The sequence below is a fragment of the Scomber japonicus genome, chromosome 8, assembly GCF_027409825.1.
Source record: "Scomber japonicus isolate fScoJap1 chromosome 8, fScoJap1.pri, whole genome shotgun sequence".
NCBI lineage: Eukaryota > Metazoa > Chordata > Actinopteri > Scombriformes > Scombridae > Scomber > Scomber japonicus.
Genome location: NC_070585.1, coordinates 9018378 through 9034472, shown reverse-complemented (window position 1 = coordinate 9034472; position 16095 = coordinate 9018378). Strand labels below are relative to the sequence as shown.

The following is a 16095-nucleotide window of genomic DNA, read 5'->3' as shown; positions in this document are numbered from 1 at the left end:
TTGTGAGGCACTGAGCTATAGTAAATAACAGACTGTGAACACTGTTGCTCATACACAGAAAACCAGTTCATGGATGGAATTAATTCAAGTGGCTTTAAATATATTTCAATGAGGATAACACAAAATTTGGCATTTATCTCCTCCCTCGTCTGTGATCTCTTAAAATTTACAATTTGAGAGGAGAAAGTGTAACTGGTAAGCAAATCATTCAAGCTGTAGTAACCACAGGAGGCTCAGAGTGCGAGCAAAACCACGAATTCTGTAGCAACAACTCAACTGAACTGTAAATGATTAATTAACATGAGCGGTCTATAAATAATAATAAGAAAAAAAAATCTATGCGAGAAAAGATCTCAAAAATAGACTTGGCTGAGAAAGAAGCAATTATCACGATCGCACTTCCTCAACCACATTCATCACTGCATCACTGAAATCCTGCTCAGGAGTTTCTATTCACACACTTTTGCAAATCAAACTAGAATTAATGTGTATAAATGTTTGAACATGAAAAAAAAAAAAAAGTCCCCCTTACGAATTCTACTTACAAGTTTTGTTTATCTGATTCATAATTTTTAGTCATGAAGGAATCACATCTTCTCCAGCAGGGTGAGTAACTGGATTAAACATGACTACACACTTGTTTGTTAGTCTATATGTTAACAGAGTGCAGCTGTGAAGGCTCTAATCCTCCTTAAATGACAGCAGAGACTAAGTAATGAGTTTACCTTTCCTCTTGAAGGCCGGGCTTATGAGCACCAGGGGTGTATTGACTTCTGGCTCTGAGGAGCCTCCGTGGCTGCCGGTCTCTGACATGCCGTGGTCTCCGCACAGCACCAGCAGGTAGGGCAACGATCCCTCTGCCTCCTGAGAGAAGCAAACAGCAAGGTTAATGGACTCCCACTATATGTGCTGATCCAGGAGTGCAAACCTCAAAGCTCGGGGATGTGAATAATTCAAGCCCTCGCACCGATTGCTTCCTGTGTCAGCAATCATAATGACGAGAAGAAAAAAAAGAAAAAAAGAAAACACACACAAATCCAGTTTGGACATAAAGTAACAGCTGCTAGGTTAATTGATTACTTCACCAGATGTTTTTGATGTTATTATACAGGAGTTATTAAATAGAGGCAGAAAATGAAGGTATTCAATTATTACTTTCGAAAAAGGAAGCCATGACAAACACTTCCTGGCACCGTTTCACTCCATCGCCAGACTTGAAAAAAAAAAAAATACCGTAAAAGCAGCAAACAAACAGGATGAATCGCTTGTTGACAGACTTTGATCAAGCTCGGTTTCTTCCCTAAGTGATTCCCTTTCAACTCGACTCACGAGAACCTGCCATCGATGGTGAATTCGACAGGGATGCCTTCTGAGTAATGGCAGTGTGGGCTGATCTAAATACACGACTACAGATGTTAACAAAACAAAAGCCAAATCCTACCACACATTATACTCTCAAAAGACTCTTCAGTTTCACAGTTTTGTTACACATAAAGAAAAATAAAAAAAATCAAAGAGCAAAGACTAAGTCATTCATTCATTTATTATTAAAGACTGGAATTTGTACTCCATCAGAAACAGATTAATGGACAGGCTGAACGACAGAACAGACAATGACTGCTGAACTCCTGAGATGAATTCTGTTTTTGTGTTTGGGAGCAAAGTCAGATAAAATGTTGGTTTCATTTAAGATGACTTTATCTGAACAGACGTGTGGAAAAGGCCACTGTCAGCATAAATGTTTACTTTTGAGATGGAGCTACAGTAATGAATCACACTGAATCATACTTTCTTTTTGCAAAACTGTGCCTTTGTGTTCAGCTGATCGTTATATTTGTTACTCACCCAGCACAGACGGAGCAGAAGATACCCTCTGTCCTAGATTTTACCTCTTGGATGCTTGTTCTAAATGGCAATGGACACGAGGGACCCAAAAAACACCTCAAGACTGGTACTAAACACCACTGAGCCACACACTGGGAGACTTTTCACACACTTCATAAGAAACCTTTTTTTTTTTTTTTTTAAATCGATACACAAGGTAGCATGTTGAATCAGATGGTCACTCATATTCTCTGTGGACTAGCCAGAAAACCCCCAGCTAAGTGGAGTATTTTTACTCTGCTATCGCTATTCTATAACAGAGACTGTCACCTCGGGGTGCAGTACCTCTGTAGTTGCCAAGGGATTAATGACAACACTCTAACACATTCTAAAATACAACATATCAGACTTATTTACATCGTTGTCCTTGGGGTTCTCACAGTGAATGTGGAAAGTTCAACTAATTAACTCTAAACTGTTGAAGAGGAAAATAAACAGGAAAACAGGATTACAAATTGATGTGATGATCTTTATATTTAGAATTTAGAAGCTGCTCATAAACATAATCATCTATTGCATGCATTGAAAACGCAAAATTGATGTATTCTATGCCTAGAAATTGTACATACTTATAGACTGAGTTGTACAAGCCCCTAACCCAGACAGTAGAGGACCGCAGGTACTGTTCTCTCAATACACATCAATGACGCGCAAACGGAAGTCAGCCAAAATGGCTCTAATTTATTTTATTCTCTGTGGAAAATGTAATATTTTAAGATAGTATTGGCATTCAAATTCTAATGAGAAATGTGATTTTTATTTTCATGATCTTAATCAATGAATATAAATGATGTTTTTTTATGAAGATATTTTCAGGCTTGCTATCATTGCTATGGACAACTTGTGTTGTGAAGATATTTGAGCTGTTACGTTATTTGTGTTATTTCATACAACTGTTTAATGAGGTTCTTTCAACAGGGATTAATTGAATATGAAACCCAGAACTTGAAGCTTTGTGATTGGCTGACCTGCTAGATTGTGTTTTTCTTACTGTCAAGGTGTTAAGATTGTCATTTAAGGACATCTGTGTCTCTAGAGAAAAACACATGAAACATGAAAGTGTCCTTGATAACTCAACAATACGCTGCTTAATATGAAGACCATCAGTTTATTTCGCCTTTGATTCTGAGGGATAAAATGTCTCTGTATTGAGGGTACATCAAACAACAAAGGTAGGGGGTATAACTACATTCAGATTTTCTGTTAGGACAGAATAACATATAAAAGAAGGAAAAATGAATAAAGATATAACAGCACCAACATATGCAACAGTGAATCTTCATTCCATTTATCTCTTTGATGGTATAAATGGCTCAGATGATACACTTGCTCTGCAGGTCAGGTTTAAGAAGTTTTGCACAACAGTGAAAGCAAGTGGCCTGAACCTATAAATCTGAAACATCCAGAAGAGAAGATTGAGGCCATGCACTATCCATTATCACAAGGTCTGACAGAGGTCTTAATGACAAGGAGGTCCTGCTTTCCAATCACGTCTTAATGGTAAGTGTTGCGTCTGTCTGCTCCACAGGTAGATTATGTCTTTACCTCTGATGTGAGCTTACATGAATACACCACTCACATCACATTACAAAAGGAAACTTTGAGGGCTGTCATTTGAATGCTTTTCTCCTCTGCTGTGCTTCAGAAGGAACCGTCATTCCTTTTATTACTTCTAGATGCAGAATAAAACAACAGCCGGCTCACGAGAGCACAACACCCTGAGATAAGGTAACATTTCCACCCCGACATGTGAAGAGCATGTGCTGATCAGAGAAAACATGCTTTCTTTTTTTTTGTGGAGGCTTCTGAGATATCCTGCGGGACGTCTCTGGGCTGTGTGCTATATTTAGGGCTCACCGCTGATGTAGAGAAGAACAGACGCAGCTTTCATTAATGTGACTGAAGCGAGACTTTCAAACAACATTTCATTCAAAGGACGTACTGATGCTGCCGTTGCCCCACAACACACAGATGTCACGGTGAGCCTGGAGAGACGGGATGTATAACGAGACAGAATTAACAAGTTTTGTGGATGTGGTGAAATGTTGCATCAACATTTCCAAAAACACCCTTTACTGTATCTTTTGCAAAGACTGTGTCGAGATTACAAGGATACGTGCACGTGGCTTCTGTTCTCTCTCTCTCTATGCTATTTCGGAGAAGCGGGGGGGGGGGATGAGGAGGAAGGGGATCGTGGGCTTGTGTCGACATGACTTGACAATCTAAATACAAGCCACGCAGCTGAATAACAGCGAGACAATGCCCATTAACAACGCACTCACGGTGCAAAGACAATATGCATGCGCAGCTGTCAGAAAGCACAGAGAAAACAAGGCCACGAGACCTGCACACTGATCACAGACAAAATTAAAGATAACAGAGAAGCTTAACAGTTTATTAAATCTCGGGGGTTGCTGCAACAGATAACATAATAGCTGCTGGAAACTAACAAATTATCTGTGTAATTAAATGACCGCCCAAAAGCCTGTTAATGCTAAATAATTCCCTGATAACATCACATTACTATATTAACCATTGATCATGACTTCAGAAGGGAGATTGCCTGTTTAATTTGGGTTTTTTTCCTACCGTATATAATGACATTTACAGCTATTACAGTAATATTTAAGACCCTTAAAAAAAAATGACAAAAGATGTTTATTATACAGCTGCTGAAAATCTAAAGTGCAATTCTGGCCTTGATGAATTTCAATAACGAGAAGCAGATGTTGACAAGCAACAATTTAATTGCGCAGGTGCCCAGCCGCAGAGAGCAAATCAGTCCAATTAACCTGAGCTGACAATCACAAGCCAAGCCAGTGAAAGCATGTGTTTCATTTGAATTTCATGTGTTTTCATTGGAGAGGGTTCTGGAAATATTTTGAGTAGGCACCCACTTTTTTTAACTCCTGTTGTACTTTGTAAGTATAATACGAATCAATCACATAATGCCATGTTAAAATGTGATGATAATGTGTTCTACGTGCACAGTATCAGTCGCCTTTGCCCGTCACTTATACCTAACTATACCTTCATTACATCCCGTTTGGACTGCTGTAACTCTCTCCTTTTCGTTCTTCCTCTCAAGTCTCTTCATAAACTTCAACTGCTCCAGGCTGCAGCAGTTCGTATCACCACCAGAAAGAACTGCTGCAGAACTCCTTCTATAGACCACATCACTCCTGCTCTCAGCATCTTCATTAGCTCCAGCTCCAGAGTTCAAGATTCTATTTCTCACCTTTAAAATGAATTTTTACCCTTAACAGTCAGCTCAACCGTTTGGTAGAGGTCTGTAAGACATCAAATTTAGGGTCAATTAGGAAAACAAAACCCATGTGTTATGTTGTCATGGCCACAAAGAGGTAGGGAATGTTTTTTTTTAATACCATTTTCTTGGTATGACCTACAAAGGGTTAAGGTTTTTCACAACCTGGCACCAGAGTACTGTCAGATTCTCTACTGCCATCCAGCTCTCTGCACCATCTTGCCCACTTTACCACCATAGGGTCAAGAGCCTTCAGCTGATCTGCCCCCTGCCTCTGGAAATCTCTCACACTGGACATTGGGATTCTGACTCTATGGCCACCTTTAAATACACCTATTACAACAAGCATATTCAGTCTTATATTGGTTATGAAATCACTTCTTCCTTTTTCTTAAAGATGGAGCTTGACGATGGAGCTAAACGATATTATATATTTGTAAGGTGTTCATGGTCATATAATGATGATGTAGAGCTGCAACAATAATTAATCATTTCACATTATCAGTTAATGTGCTCATTTACCTCTTTATACAATTTCATCATTTGGTCAATTAAATGTCAGGAAATAGTGTAAGTGTAAGTATTGTACAAAGAAAGCAACGAATCCTCACAGTTAAGTAGCTGGGACTAGCAAACATTTGGCATTTTGCTTGAAATGTGATTATTCAGTTATGAAAATAGCTAACTCATTTTTCTGTCAACCAAATGAATGATTAAGCTGTTGATGTGGCTAACATGTTACCAAACAGTCACCTATTTACACATCCAGCAGACACAAAGTAACATTAACATTCTTTTTGACTAATTTGTCCAATATTCACTTCAATATTCCTTCAAGTTGTCCTTTGGTCTTCACTAACTCGACAGGGAAATATTTGGCTCTTTAGTTGCTAAATGTTCCACAATAATCAACAGTTAGTTGCCAACTTTGCCTGTCTGCTTCTTGATGCTGGGCAAGTGGTGTAAAGTGAGATTATTAATCTTTTTTGATTTACAAAACGGTGCCTTCGACTGCTGGTAACAATAGTGAGAACAATGAAAGTGAACAAAACAGCGACGTTGTAGTGTGTAAAACTAAAACAATGAGCTGAAAGACACTAAAATGCTTTGCAGTTGGATGATAATCTGTAGGTTTGTCACTACAAGTAATCTCAAATTACAGAGAGTCTTTAACTTTGAAAAAAACTTCCAAAAGATTATCTTGGAATATGCAGATGATGTAAGACTTTTAAGCAACATCATATGTCCAAACAAAGATTAAGAAAGAAATTACCTTTGGAATGAGAGCACTATGGATCTTCTTCAGGATGTCATCCATCTCTAGCAGCTTGGGCTGGATGAGTGAACTGTGGGGTCCACTGATATGACCAATGTGGTCCAGGCCAAGGTAGTGGAGGATCAAAATGTCCCAGTCGTCTCTTTTGAGGGTGCTTTCCAAGTGACGGGTCACATTGTTGTCAACCTTGAAGGGTCGGGATGCATTTGAGACGCACGTTTAGTGATGTACAGGATTTCAAGTGGCAAACAAAACTGTAGCATGAATGAGGACTGATCTGTAATTTACCCAAAGCTGAGTCGGGTGATTGGCTGATTATCGTCGGGCAAACATATTCTGGCAGATATTTACCTGCTTCCCACATTTTAAGTCAACAGCTTTAAAATCAGCACCAGCAACAGTCTTGTGTAAACAAGAACAGATTGCACACAATCCCACAGTGCATGTGTAGTTACAGCAAACAGAGCTAATTGATGAGCTTTTTTTGTGTGTGATCAGTCAGTTCTTTCTCTTCCTGGTTGATCCTTCATTTCTTTAATGCAGATGGCACGGCCTTGTAAATAATGCAGCAACTGAATCATTTCCAGACTAACATGTATAGCATATTACACAGAATAGATACATATAATCACTCCTCAATTAATAATTGCTACATTATGTTAAGTATTTGCTGTATGTTTTTGATTATGGTGCAATTCACTACACTTTCATGCATAACAGCAGCAGTCTACACAAACCTGAAGAACCTGAATGTTATCGTTGTATGTACACATAGTTCAAACTTCAACCTAAACACATAAAAAATGTTCTTTTTAAATGCATTACTTCAAAATGTCTGTATTACAGCCACTATGTGCTTTAATCTTTTATTGATATTAGCCGAAAATACATAACTCATATGTTATGTACTCAAACTCAGACTGTTAGACTCATACATACCTCGGTGTAGTCAGATACGAAGAAGGACGTTGTTCCATCGTACTCCATGAAATGTTTGGGGAAAAGGCGAACCCAGGTATCATCTCCGTAGAAGACTATCCTCTTCCCAGCTGTTTTGGCCTGCCAAATGAGGTTGTCTTCCAGCAGTGCAGGAGAATTTAGGTTCATTATCACATCAATGAAGCCTGGGATACTGCCAGTGGTGAGAGCCTGGGGAGAGATATGTTTCTGTCATTGTCCTTTGAACAATAATTGTCTTTTAATGGTGTTATACAACCTTACAGTTTCGTCATATTAATCCAGCTAATTAAGACTTGTGCTACAGTACAGTTTCTGATAGAAACCATGTTATGTATTATATAGTGGAGTTTCAACTAGAAAGAGTTTTGTTAGTGTATTATATAGCATAGAAAAACAAAACAAAATGAAATGAATCAACTGCTTTTTCATCAGATGATTCACTCCGTTGATCTCGCATCGGAAACTGAACTCATTCCCACCTCCCCAAACCATTCCTGCTGCCGCAAATGAAAACCGAAAACTACATCAGGTAGATGGATGATATTTATGAAGTACAGTTTCCACTGATTTCATCATGGAATCTGCAATAAAAAAAACAACACTGGCCTCCATTTGACTGACAAGGAAAACACAGCCTACTTTGGCAGTCAGGAGGGAGCCTGGTGCATCGTCAAGGGAGGAGTACAAAGGCCTTGTCTTTATGGTGGGGACGTGAGATTGGAGATGCTATTATTTAAACCCACTATGAGTTGCCTGGAACCCAGCCTGAGGTCCTGTGGGACGTTCAACAGAGTCCATGCTAACACCAAAGGAGACCAGTCTTTAGGGCCCAGGTGTTGGAGAAACCTGCCCAGGGAGCCGGACCGGCGAATTCAAAGTCACTGATTGAAGTGACTACTTAAAAAACTGTATTGTCCATTTTGCTGTTGATGTATTTATCCTCAAACAACCTTGTTTTTCAGGTCACATCTGGGTTATTTTGTCCATCTTAATGGTTTTTTATATATGTTTTTAGTATTTGAGAAGAACTGTGTGAGCAGAACTTCAGCTTTTCTATAGCAACTCTCCACAGACACAAGAGAAAAACAGCAATAAACTTAAGATGTCACACACACACACACACACAAAAAGGTAGAAAACCTTCAAGAACTGTCACAAGGCACAAACCTTTCATTATTTGCTATCTTCAGTATACCTACACCCATTATGTTTTTATCAGTGTGTGTCTTGATATACTGGAACAAAGCTCTCCTCTGCCGCTTTGATATTGGTGTCTCCCTGTTAACAATGACAATCTAATAAACACACTCTCTGACAGAGTAAAGTCAGAAGCGTTTCCATTTTGTCAACTGATTCGCAGGTAGTGTAATATTAAAAAAAAGAAAAGAAAAAATTCTCCAACTGGAAAGTGAAGAGTCAAAATTTCAAGCCCTGTCTTATGAGCTTTGTTCCCTAGCTCAATTATTTACCACTTCCTTCCTTTGCAATTGTTTTGCTCCTGCCGGTGCAGATGCTTGTTTTCAGGAAGAGATGGATGGTTCCGCTTCAAAAGCATTCTTCTCTTTCTGCCAGTTCGGTTTCAGTGAGCTCCTCCGTCTATTAATAGAGATAATCTAACTAATGAAACCGGTGGTTCGAGAAGAAAAAAAAATGGGAGAACACTTTTAATGTACAGACTACAATAAACTGAAAGGTTAAAAAAGGTAATGGTGGAAATAACAGCAAAGGAAAAACATCAGTTCACTTAGAAAAAGTACCAAAAAAAAAAAAAACTCTCTCCAGATGCTGAAAAAAAAGCCCATTGAGATGTTGCCTGAATGAATCAGTGACTCATCAACATACTAATTACTGGCCCACAGTATGTGTCTAGGCTCTCGATGTGCCACTGCTTAAATGTCAAATACAATATCAGTGGGGTACACAGACACTCTCCGGTCTCACTGATCGAAAGTTGTAAAGGTGCCAAAACACAGACGGAAGAGGCTGTGACTCGGAGCCAAGCAAAAGATTTTTCCAGCTTCCTCTTCAGCACTTATTTCGGATGACTATTGGAAAAAAAAAAACAACTTTGTACCATTAATGTAAATCTTTATTACCAGATATTATCTATGGAGGTAAAACACTGGATCAATCATGCACTTGGTTTACTTAATATGACCTGAGTAGATACTTGCTGCTGCTGCTACTATGATTAACTGAATTCATTGTCCAAATTCAGCATTTCAGTAATGTCTTCTGACTGCTCTGCCAGTCCCAGAGAACAGCTCAACTGACCACATGTGAAGAGAGGACCGGTAGAAGAAAATCAACTTCTTTTTTGAATTGGAGTCATTAAATTTAATGGTGAGGGGGTTGGGACTCCAGGGTAGTGTTTCTGGTAACACCACTCCTGCCTGGGCCATAATAGTAAAAATTAATAATACACAGAGATGCGATACATGCGTGTTTTTATCCGAATAAGTCTTCACATCTATCTGCATGAGTCTTGTAACTTTATTAGATTTTCAGTGGAGAGAGAGCGTTGGGTGTAATGTGTGTGTAAATGAACGGCTGTGCCACTGAGAGATTATGATTTAGGTTAGTTGGCTGTGTCATACCAGTTAATTGGGTGCAATGCAGTGATAGTGGGCAGTAAATCGTGGTTGGTGTGTACTGCCACCTAATGGCGCATCACCAAATCTCATACCGAGATAAAAACACATTAACCTCAATACTTGTGATATTATTAAAGCTCCACGGATAACACAATGTCAACTTCACACTTCATCGCTTACGCCCTGGTTACTTGATGTGAAACAATGCGTCGTCCTGAAGCCGTCATCGTTACTGTATGCTTGTTTTTTGTGATGCACCAGCTGCAGTGTGACAGTGTGCCAAAAACTCAGCAGTCTTGAGATTTCATTACAGTGTGCTCTTGTGTGTAGTCTAAAAAAAAAAAAAAAATTCTCTACAGTACTTCAAAAATAATTACCACTTTTATTTTGAGGTTTGTCAACAGATGAGGGGGTGGGGGGGGGCAGATTCCAGCATGGTCACGACGTCAGGAAAGAATCTGCTGGAACTGCTAGACCCTCTAACATGTGATTAACTGTCCTATATGAGGGGCTTATAGATGTAGTAGCTCTGTAAATCCAACATACACATTTCTGGACAGTAGAAAAAAGGGGTTTTCAATTTCTCCACCTCTCCTCCATCTTCTTGTCTATACTATACTGTACCTCTCTGTTGCCACACGCCTTGCACTTCTAAATTATGAGATTTCATTTTGATTCTCCTTTCTTATCACTCCTGCCTTCTCTCCTCTCCCATCAACAAATCTTTCACAAGCAGGGGATGTTGTTGGGTTTTTTCTCTCTCCCCAAGATGCCTTGAAGCCTTTTCCCCTCTATTTCATGGCATCTTTCTCTAAAGCCTTGGATTATAAAGGAACATCTGTCTCCCTGCAAGTCCACCTCAATCCCTCTCAGCTCATCCCTCCTGCAGATCACTGACCCGCTCTGTTTCATGACAGCCCACATCAACTTTTCATTGATGTGATGGTTCAGCCGGTCCACGGAACATGTCCTCTGTCTATTTACAGCTACAACAAGTTTGTTGCTTCAGAGTTTTGTATGTACACACATCTATAGCGCTGCGCAACATGCATGACGACATTTTGATATTAGTCAATTTGGACGCTTTTGTCCATAATGTATCAAACTCTATAGGAGCAAAAAGCTAGATATCATCAGATATGAATTAAAAGTGTGTTTTTTGTAAAGTAATTATTAGTAGAAACTCAACTTGATGAGTCGATCAACACTAACTCAATTGATTTTATGAGATATCAGTTTTAAATAGTGTAGGAAGAATTTGGCATTTAATTGATTAGTCATTGGGCTTAAAATGACTTAAGTACCCAAGTTTTTAAGATATTTTCTGGGAAGAAATTACAAATATTTGCTTGTTCCAGCTCAAATATGATGTCTGATGCTTTTCTTCGTCATATATGATGGAAAACAAAATATCCTTAACTTCTGGATTAAAATAATAATAATAATAATCCATCAAATTAGCATTTTCTGATTTCTGGTTTTACAGACCAAAGAATTAATTGAGAAAATAATGTACAGATTAAATAATAATGAAAACTCATGAGATATTAGAAGTGCATCCCTACATAAAAAACAACTAAAAGTGTATTTTTTGTAATATAATTATTTGTAGAAACTCAACTTGATGAGTCGATCAACACTAAATCAATCAATTATATGAGATATTAGTTGTAGTGTATTAGTGCAGAAACAATTTGCCATTTAATTGATTAGTCAGTGGACCAAAAATGTGCTTGTTCCAGAAGATTGATGCTTTTCTTTGTCATATATGAAAGAAAACAGAATATCCTAACTTTTAGATAGTAATTAAAAAAAAGATTTAATCCATCAAATGAGCACAGACCAAACCATCAATTGAGAAAATAATCTACAGTTTACACGATAATAAAGAATCATTATCTGAAGATGAAGTTGGATAATCTGTCACGAATGTTGAAATTTGCCTCTATTCATTTTATTCATATTAAGAAATGTCTTTGTGTTCTGATAACATGTGGGAATTCGTCATTACTATTGAGATTGAATAGTTTTTAGAATTTTAGAAAATCCATAGATTAACTGCTGGTGAGAATAATTGTAAGTCCACTCCACTCTCTCCACCACATCAGGTTTCAGGATGGCCTTATCTCTGACACTTCCTTCATCTAGTCCACTCTCTTTGACACTGTCTACCAGCTCCTGCTCTTTGCCGCCCTCGCTGACCTGAACTCTGCTGAGTCTGCAGTCCCGAGGCTCCTACACTACCTGTCTGAGCACATTTATCAGACATCACTGAGCAGGATTCTTTCCAAACTCGAAGCAGCTGGACTTTCCTGAGCTGAGTTTTGGCTCGGGTTTTCTTCCGTCTTTACAGCAGCTTGACGATGTCAGCATATCACTATACTTCCCTCCACTGCTGAAGCATTAATGCTGGCTTTTGTTCTGCCCTCCGACACTCATACTCAGTGTTCTGCTTTACCTGACAGCTTCAGTTTGACGCCCTCCTGCCGCCTCAGCAGCAGCACTGCCCCGGCACCTGCAAGACTATGCTGGAAAAATCATTAACTTTGCAAAATCTCTCCCTACATCACTGACAACAGCACGCTGACTCTTTCCTGCTCTGCCCACAATCTTTCTGTGTTTCAGCACAACCAACTGTCATGCAAACCCGCACATGACATGACTATAATTCCCTGCTGGCTCCGCTCCCCTCCTCCTCCTCTTCCCTCATCCCAAATAGTCTCATAAGCACGACACACCATCCAAATGTGACAACTCACCGTGTTATCACCCTATTCCTATTTCTGCCACAACACCCTATTTTCACTTACAAGCCGATAACTTAGGAGCTATTTCGAAACGTTTCTTTGCTTTTTTCCTTTTTTTTTTTTCTTTTTTTTTCACACTGTGAGCCTGCAGGAATACTGCCAAGGCATTACTGGCTCTGACCCATGCTCCTCTTATTCTGTGTCAGATGAAATATTAATGATAAGAGGGATTTAAACCTTTTTTCCACATTCATTGCAAGTCAAGATGTGTCACAGTTAATGCTAAAATATACATTAAAAAGCATGAATGATAAAAAAAAAAGGAAAAAGAAAGAAGCACAATATGTACAGTTCTGATTCACATATGGGTGTAACTAATAAATATTAACATTACTGATTTAGAGTGTTTGTTCTGTATTTTTTCTGACTTTAGAAAATAGGTTAAAATCTAAATGATCCACATAGGGAGGACGGGAATGTGGGAATGTGGGAAAGGGATTGTTTGTTTTATCCGATATCTAGTTTGCAATGTCAGAGAAAAGCAACAAATTCTCACTTTTAGGAGACTGAAAGCAGTGACTATTTAGCATTTTTGCTTAAAACTTAATCACCTATCATTGAATTTTCTATCAATTGACTAAAGAATTAACTAATCAATCGTTTCAGTCCTAGTTTTAAATAGCAGTTATTGCTGAAAAATCGTTTAGGTTTTAAGGATTTGGGGCATTTAGATTTATTTACATGTTAATCTAGAGTTTATTCAAGTCTAGTTAAGCAATAGCAGTGGTTTCAGCTCTGAGAGAGTTTTGCATTAAAGTCAGTGTAAAGCCAATTCACTGATTTATTTCTAATCACATTATACGTGTTAGAAAATAGTTACTGAAAACATGTGAAGAGACTGATAACTATGTAATACTGAATTGTGGCAATAGAGAGTTAAACTGTTTTTCACCATTTCTGTGTTGCTGATTTGCTGAGCTTGCATATAAGGGCTACATGTGATGAGACGTGGTGGTGTCGTCTGCATGAGCAAACCTTCAGTCTGACAGAGGTTCCTCACTTTTAAGGCAGCCATATACATCAAGGTTTCTCGTTGTACCTTTCCTTAGCATTAGCAACTTTCCCTAAAGCATTTCATCAGTAGAAGTTAAATAGCATTGTGTCCATTATAATTTAGAGGGCTGTTTCAGAGCTGTGTGTAAAATTAAATCAGTGTATTCTACTCATTAAAATCAGGCACTTGTATGTCCTGTGTTTTGCTTATATTTTTATGTTCTAATTTCATTTGTATTGCTTTTATTGCTTCTGCCTCATTGATTGTATGTTTTTATTGCCTTAGTTTTTTAATGTTTTCATGTTTTTATGATCCTTATAATATTCTGTGAAGTGCTTTGAGAATTTTATTTCTGTGAAAGGTGTTATACTAAAGCAATATATTATTATTTATTATTAAATTAAATTATTAGACATCATCTTACAGTACATCTTTGATCTAACATGGCATATTACATTAACTTAAGTTGTATTATTATGATTATAATTATGATTATTAACACTATTAATTGCATACTGCATATACTGTTAACTCTTAGTGTCAATATTTTGTATATTTCATCTCAGTCTCTTCAATTAAAAATGTAAACCTGTAGCAGCTCTTCTCACTTAGAATACATATTTTACTTCCTTTCTTTTTTATATTATTTAGTGATTTTTTTTTGGACTGACTACCAAAACTGACAAAACAAGTTCCTCATGTGGAAACCTGCATGGCAGTAAACCTGTTTCTGACACATGCTGAAACAGGCTCTTCAGCTCTGGCCCCATCTCACCTTGATCCTGGGCATGGTGACTGTGGGAGCTCTGGCCTTGGCCACAAAGCTCAGTGATGAGCCTCTCTCCACCAGATGTCTAGTGTAAGGCATATAGGTGCGACCATTGACCCCAAACACAAAGTCCTCCCTCATGGCATCCACCAACATGATCACCACCCTTTTAAAGAGGGGCTGCGGCAGGCGAGAGGAGTTGTGGGAGCCCCCTGTAACATAAGCAAGTGTATAATGAGCTGTAATGGTTGTCAGTGAACAGATAGTGGCACAGACAGGCGGGTGACAGCTGGAGGATGCTGTGAGCTCACCTGTCAGAGGCTCCGCTGGCAGGTCGGACAGCTTGTTCTTGGATGAGAGAGACGACTTGACAGGAACCGGGAAAAAACCCCGCAGGAAGAGGCAAACCCCAAAAACCTCAAATATTAAAATAAACGAGGCAAACACAGACGAGCGTACTTTCATTTTGCTGGTTGTTGGACACTCCGAGGAGGGAATAAGTTAGAAAGAGAACTTGCAACAGTAGCTAGCAGCCGACACAACGCTCCCTACATACTTTATCTAAATAAAGGAGAATATAGAAAGCCATAACATCCCATTTCAGATGGACGCTCTGTCAAACGAAGCTTTACAAAGCCACGTGTTACTGTGTTTTATTAACTGCCTTTATGATATGAATTTATAGTCGTAATTAAGAATAAAAACACTACTACTAGTTAGCTATGAAGCGGCTTCCGCATTGATAGCTTTGAGCTACGGGTACAACGTAGAATCAAACATAACGAAAACGCGTTTTTCAGCCCGCAGTGTTGTGTTTATAGATCGTCTTCAGACATGGTTTAAAATTAAAGTACTGAATGATGTGTATAATATGGTTATTCTACAAAAAATAATGTTAAATCCTTAAAATGTAATTTCCTCCTCAGTTCATCTATTCAATTCAACTTTATTGGCATGAAAGTTTCGAGGAATGGGAATGGGACAATATACGTAGGTTATATTTGTAATATTGTTCTTCAAAGGAAAGATGCATCAAAAAAGTTTAATAATTTACATTGATTATTTAATATTAAAACCCCTCAATCAGTTTGACAATGAGAGCAGTTCCACTATGTGTTTAGTTTTAAAACTGGGGATATCTTTTATTGTACATATGGATCACCTTTCAATTTCTAATATTTCATTATGGTACTTCTATGTTGCAAAAGACTGGGCTACAGCTAGCCGGAAACCAATTCCCCATGAGTCTGCAAATAAAATATGAATCCAGTAAAATCTTAATTGGCTGTCTTTTATCCAGTCATACAGAAATCCTTTTTCAGTGTTGGAGCCACAATAAGATGGCTCTCCATCTTTTGCCCAGGGTGTAATGGAGCTGAAAAACTTATAGAAATGATGTTCTTTAATGTTCTAAAACCTCATAGGGAAAACTCCACACAGTAATTAGAATATGATAAGAGGGCTAAATTATGTTGAGATTTTAGATTTTGTGCAGATTTACTTAAATGTGTTATAAATGCTTACCAACTCATTATTGATTACCGTT

The 16095-nt window shown here is 38.3% G+C and overlaps 1 protein-coding gene across 1 annotated transcript in view; it reads right to left on the bottom strand.

Moving 5' to 3' along the window:
* The window catches only part of pigg (phosphatidylinositol glycan anchor biosynthesis class G), a 61030-nt gene extending 45738 nt beyond the window's left edge, over nucleotides 1-15292 (bottom strand). The window contains exons 1-5 of the mRNA XM_053323946.1: nucleotides 14861-15292; nucleotides 14556-14761; nucleotides 7365-7574; nucleotides 6423-6611; nucleotides 726-864 (exon numbers count right to left, since the gene is read on the bottom strand). Of these exons, the coding sequence (XP_053179921.1) occupies nucleotides 726-864; nucleotides 6423-6611; nucleotides 7365-7574; nucleotides 14556-14761; nucleotides 14861-15014 (898 nt within the window). The 5' untranslated portion in view covers nucleotides 15015-15292. The remainder of the gene's footprint in view (nucleotides 1-725; nucleotides 865-6422; nucleotides 6612-7364; nucleotides 7575-14555; nucleotides 14762-14860) is intronic.
* Between the last annotated feature and the right edge of the window lie 803 nt (nucleotides 15293-16095).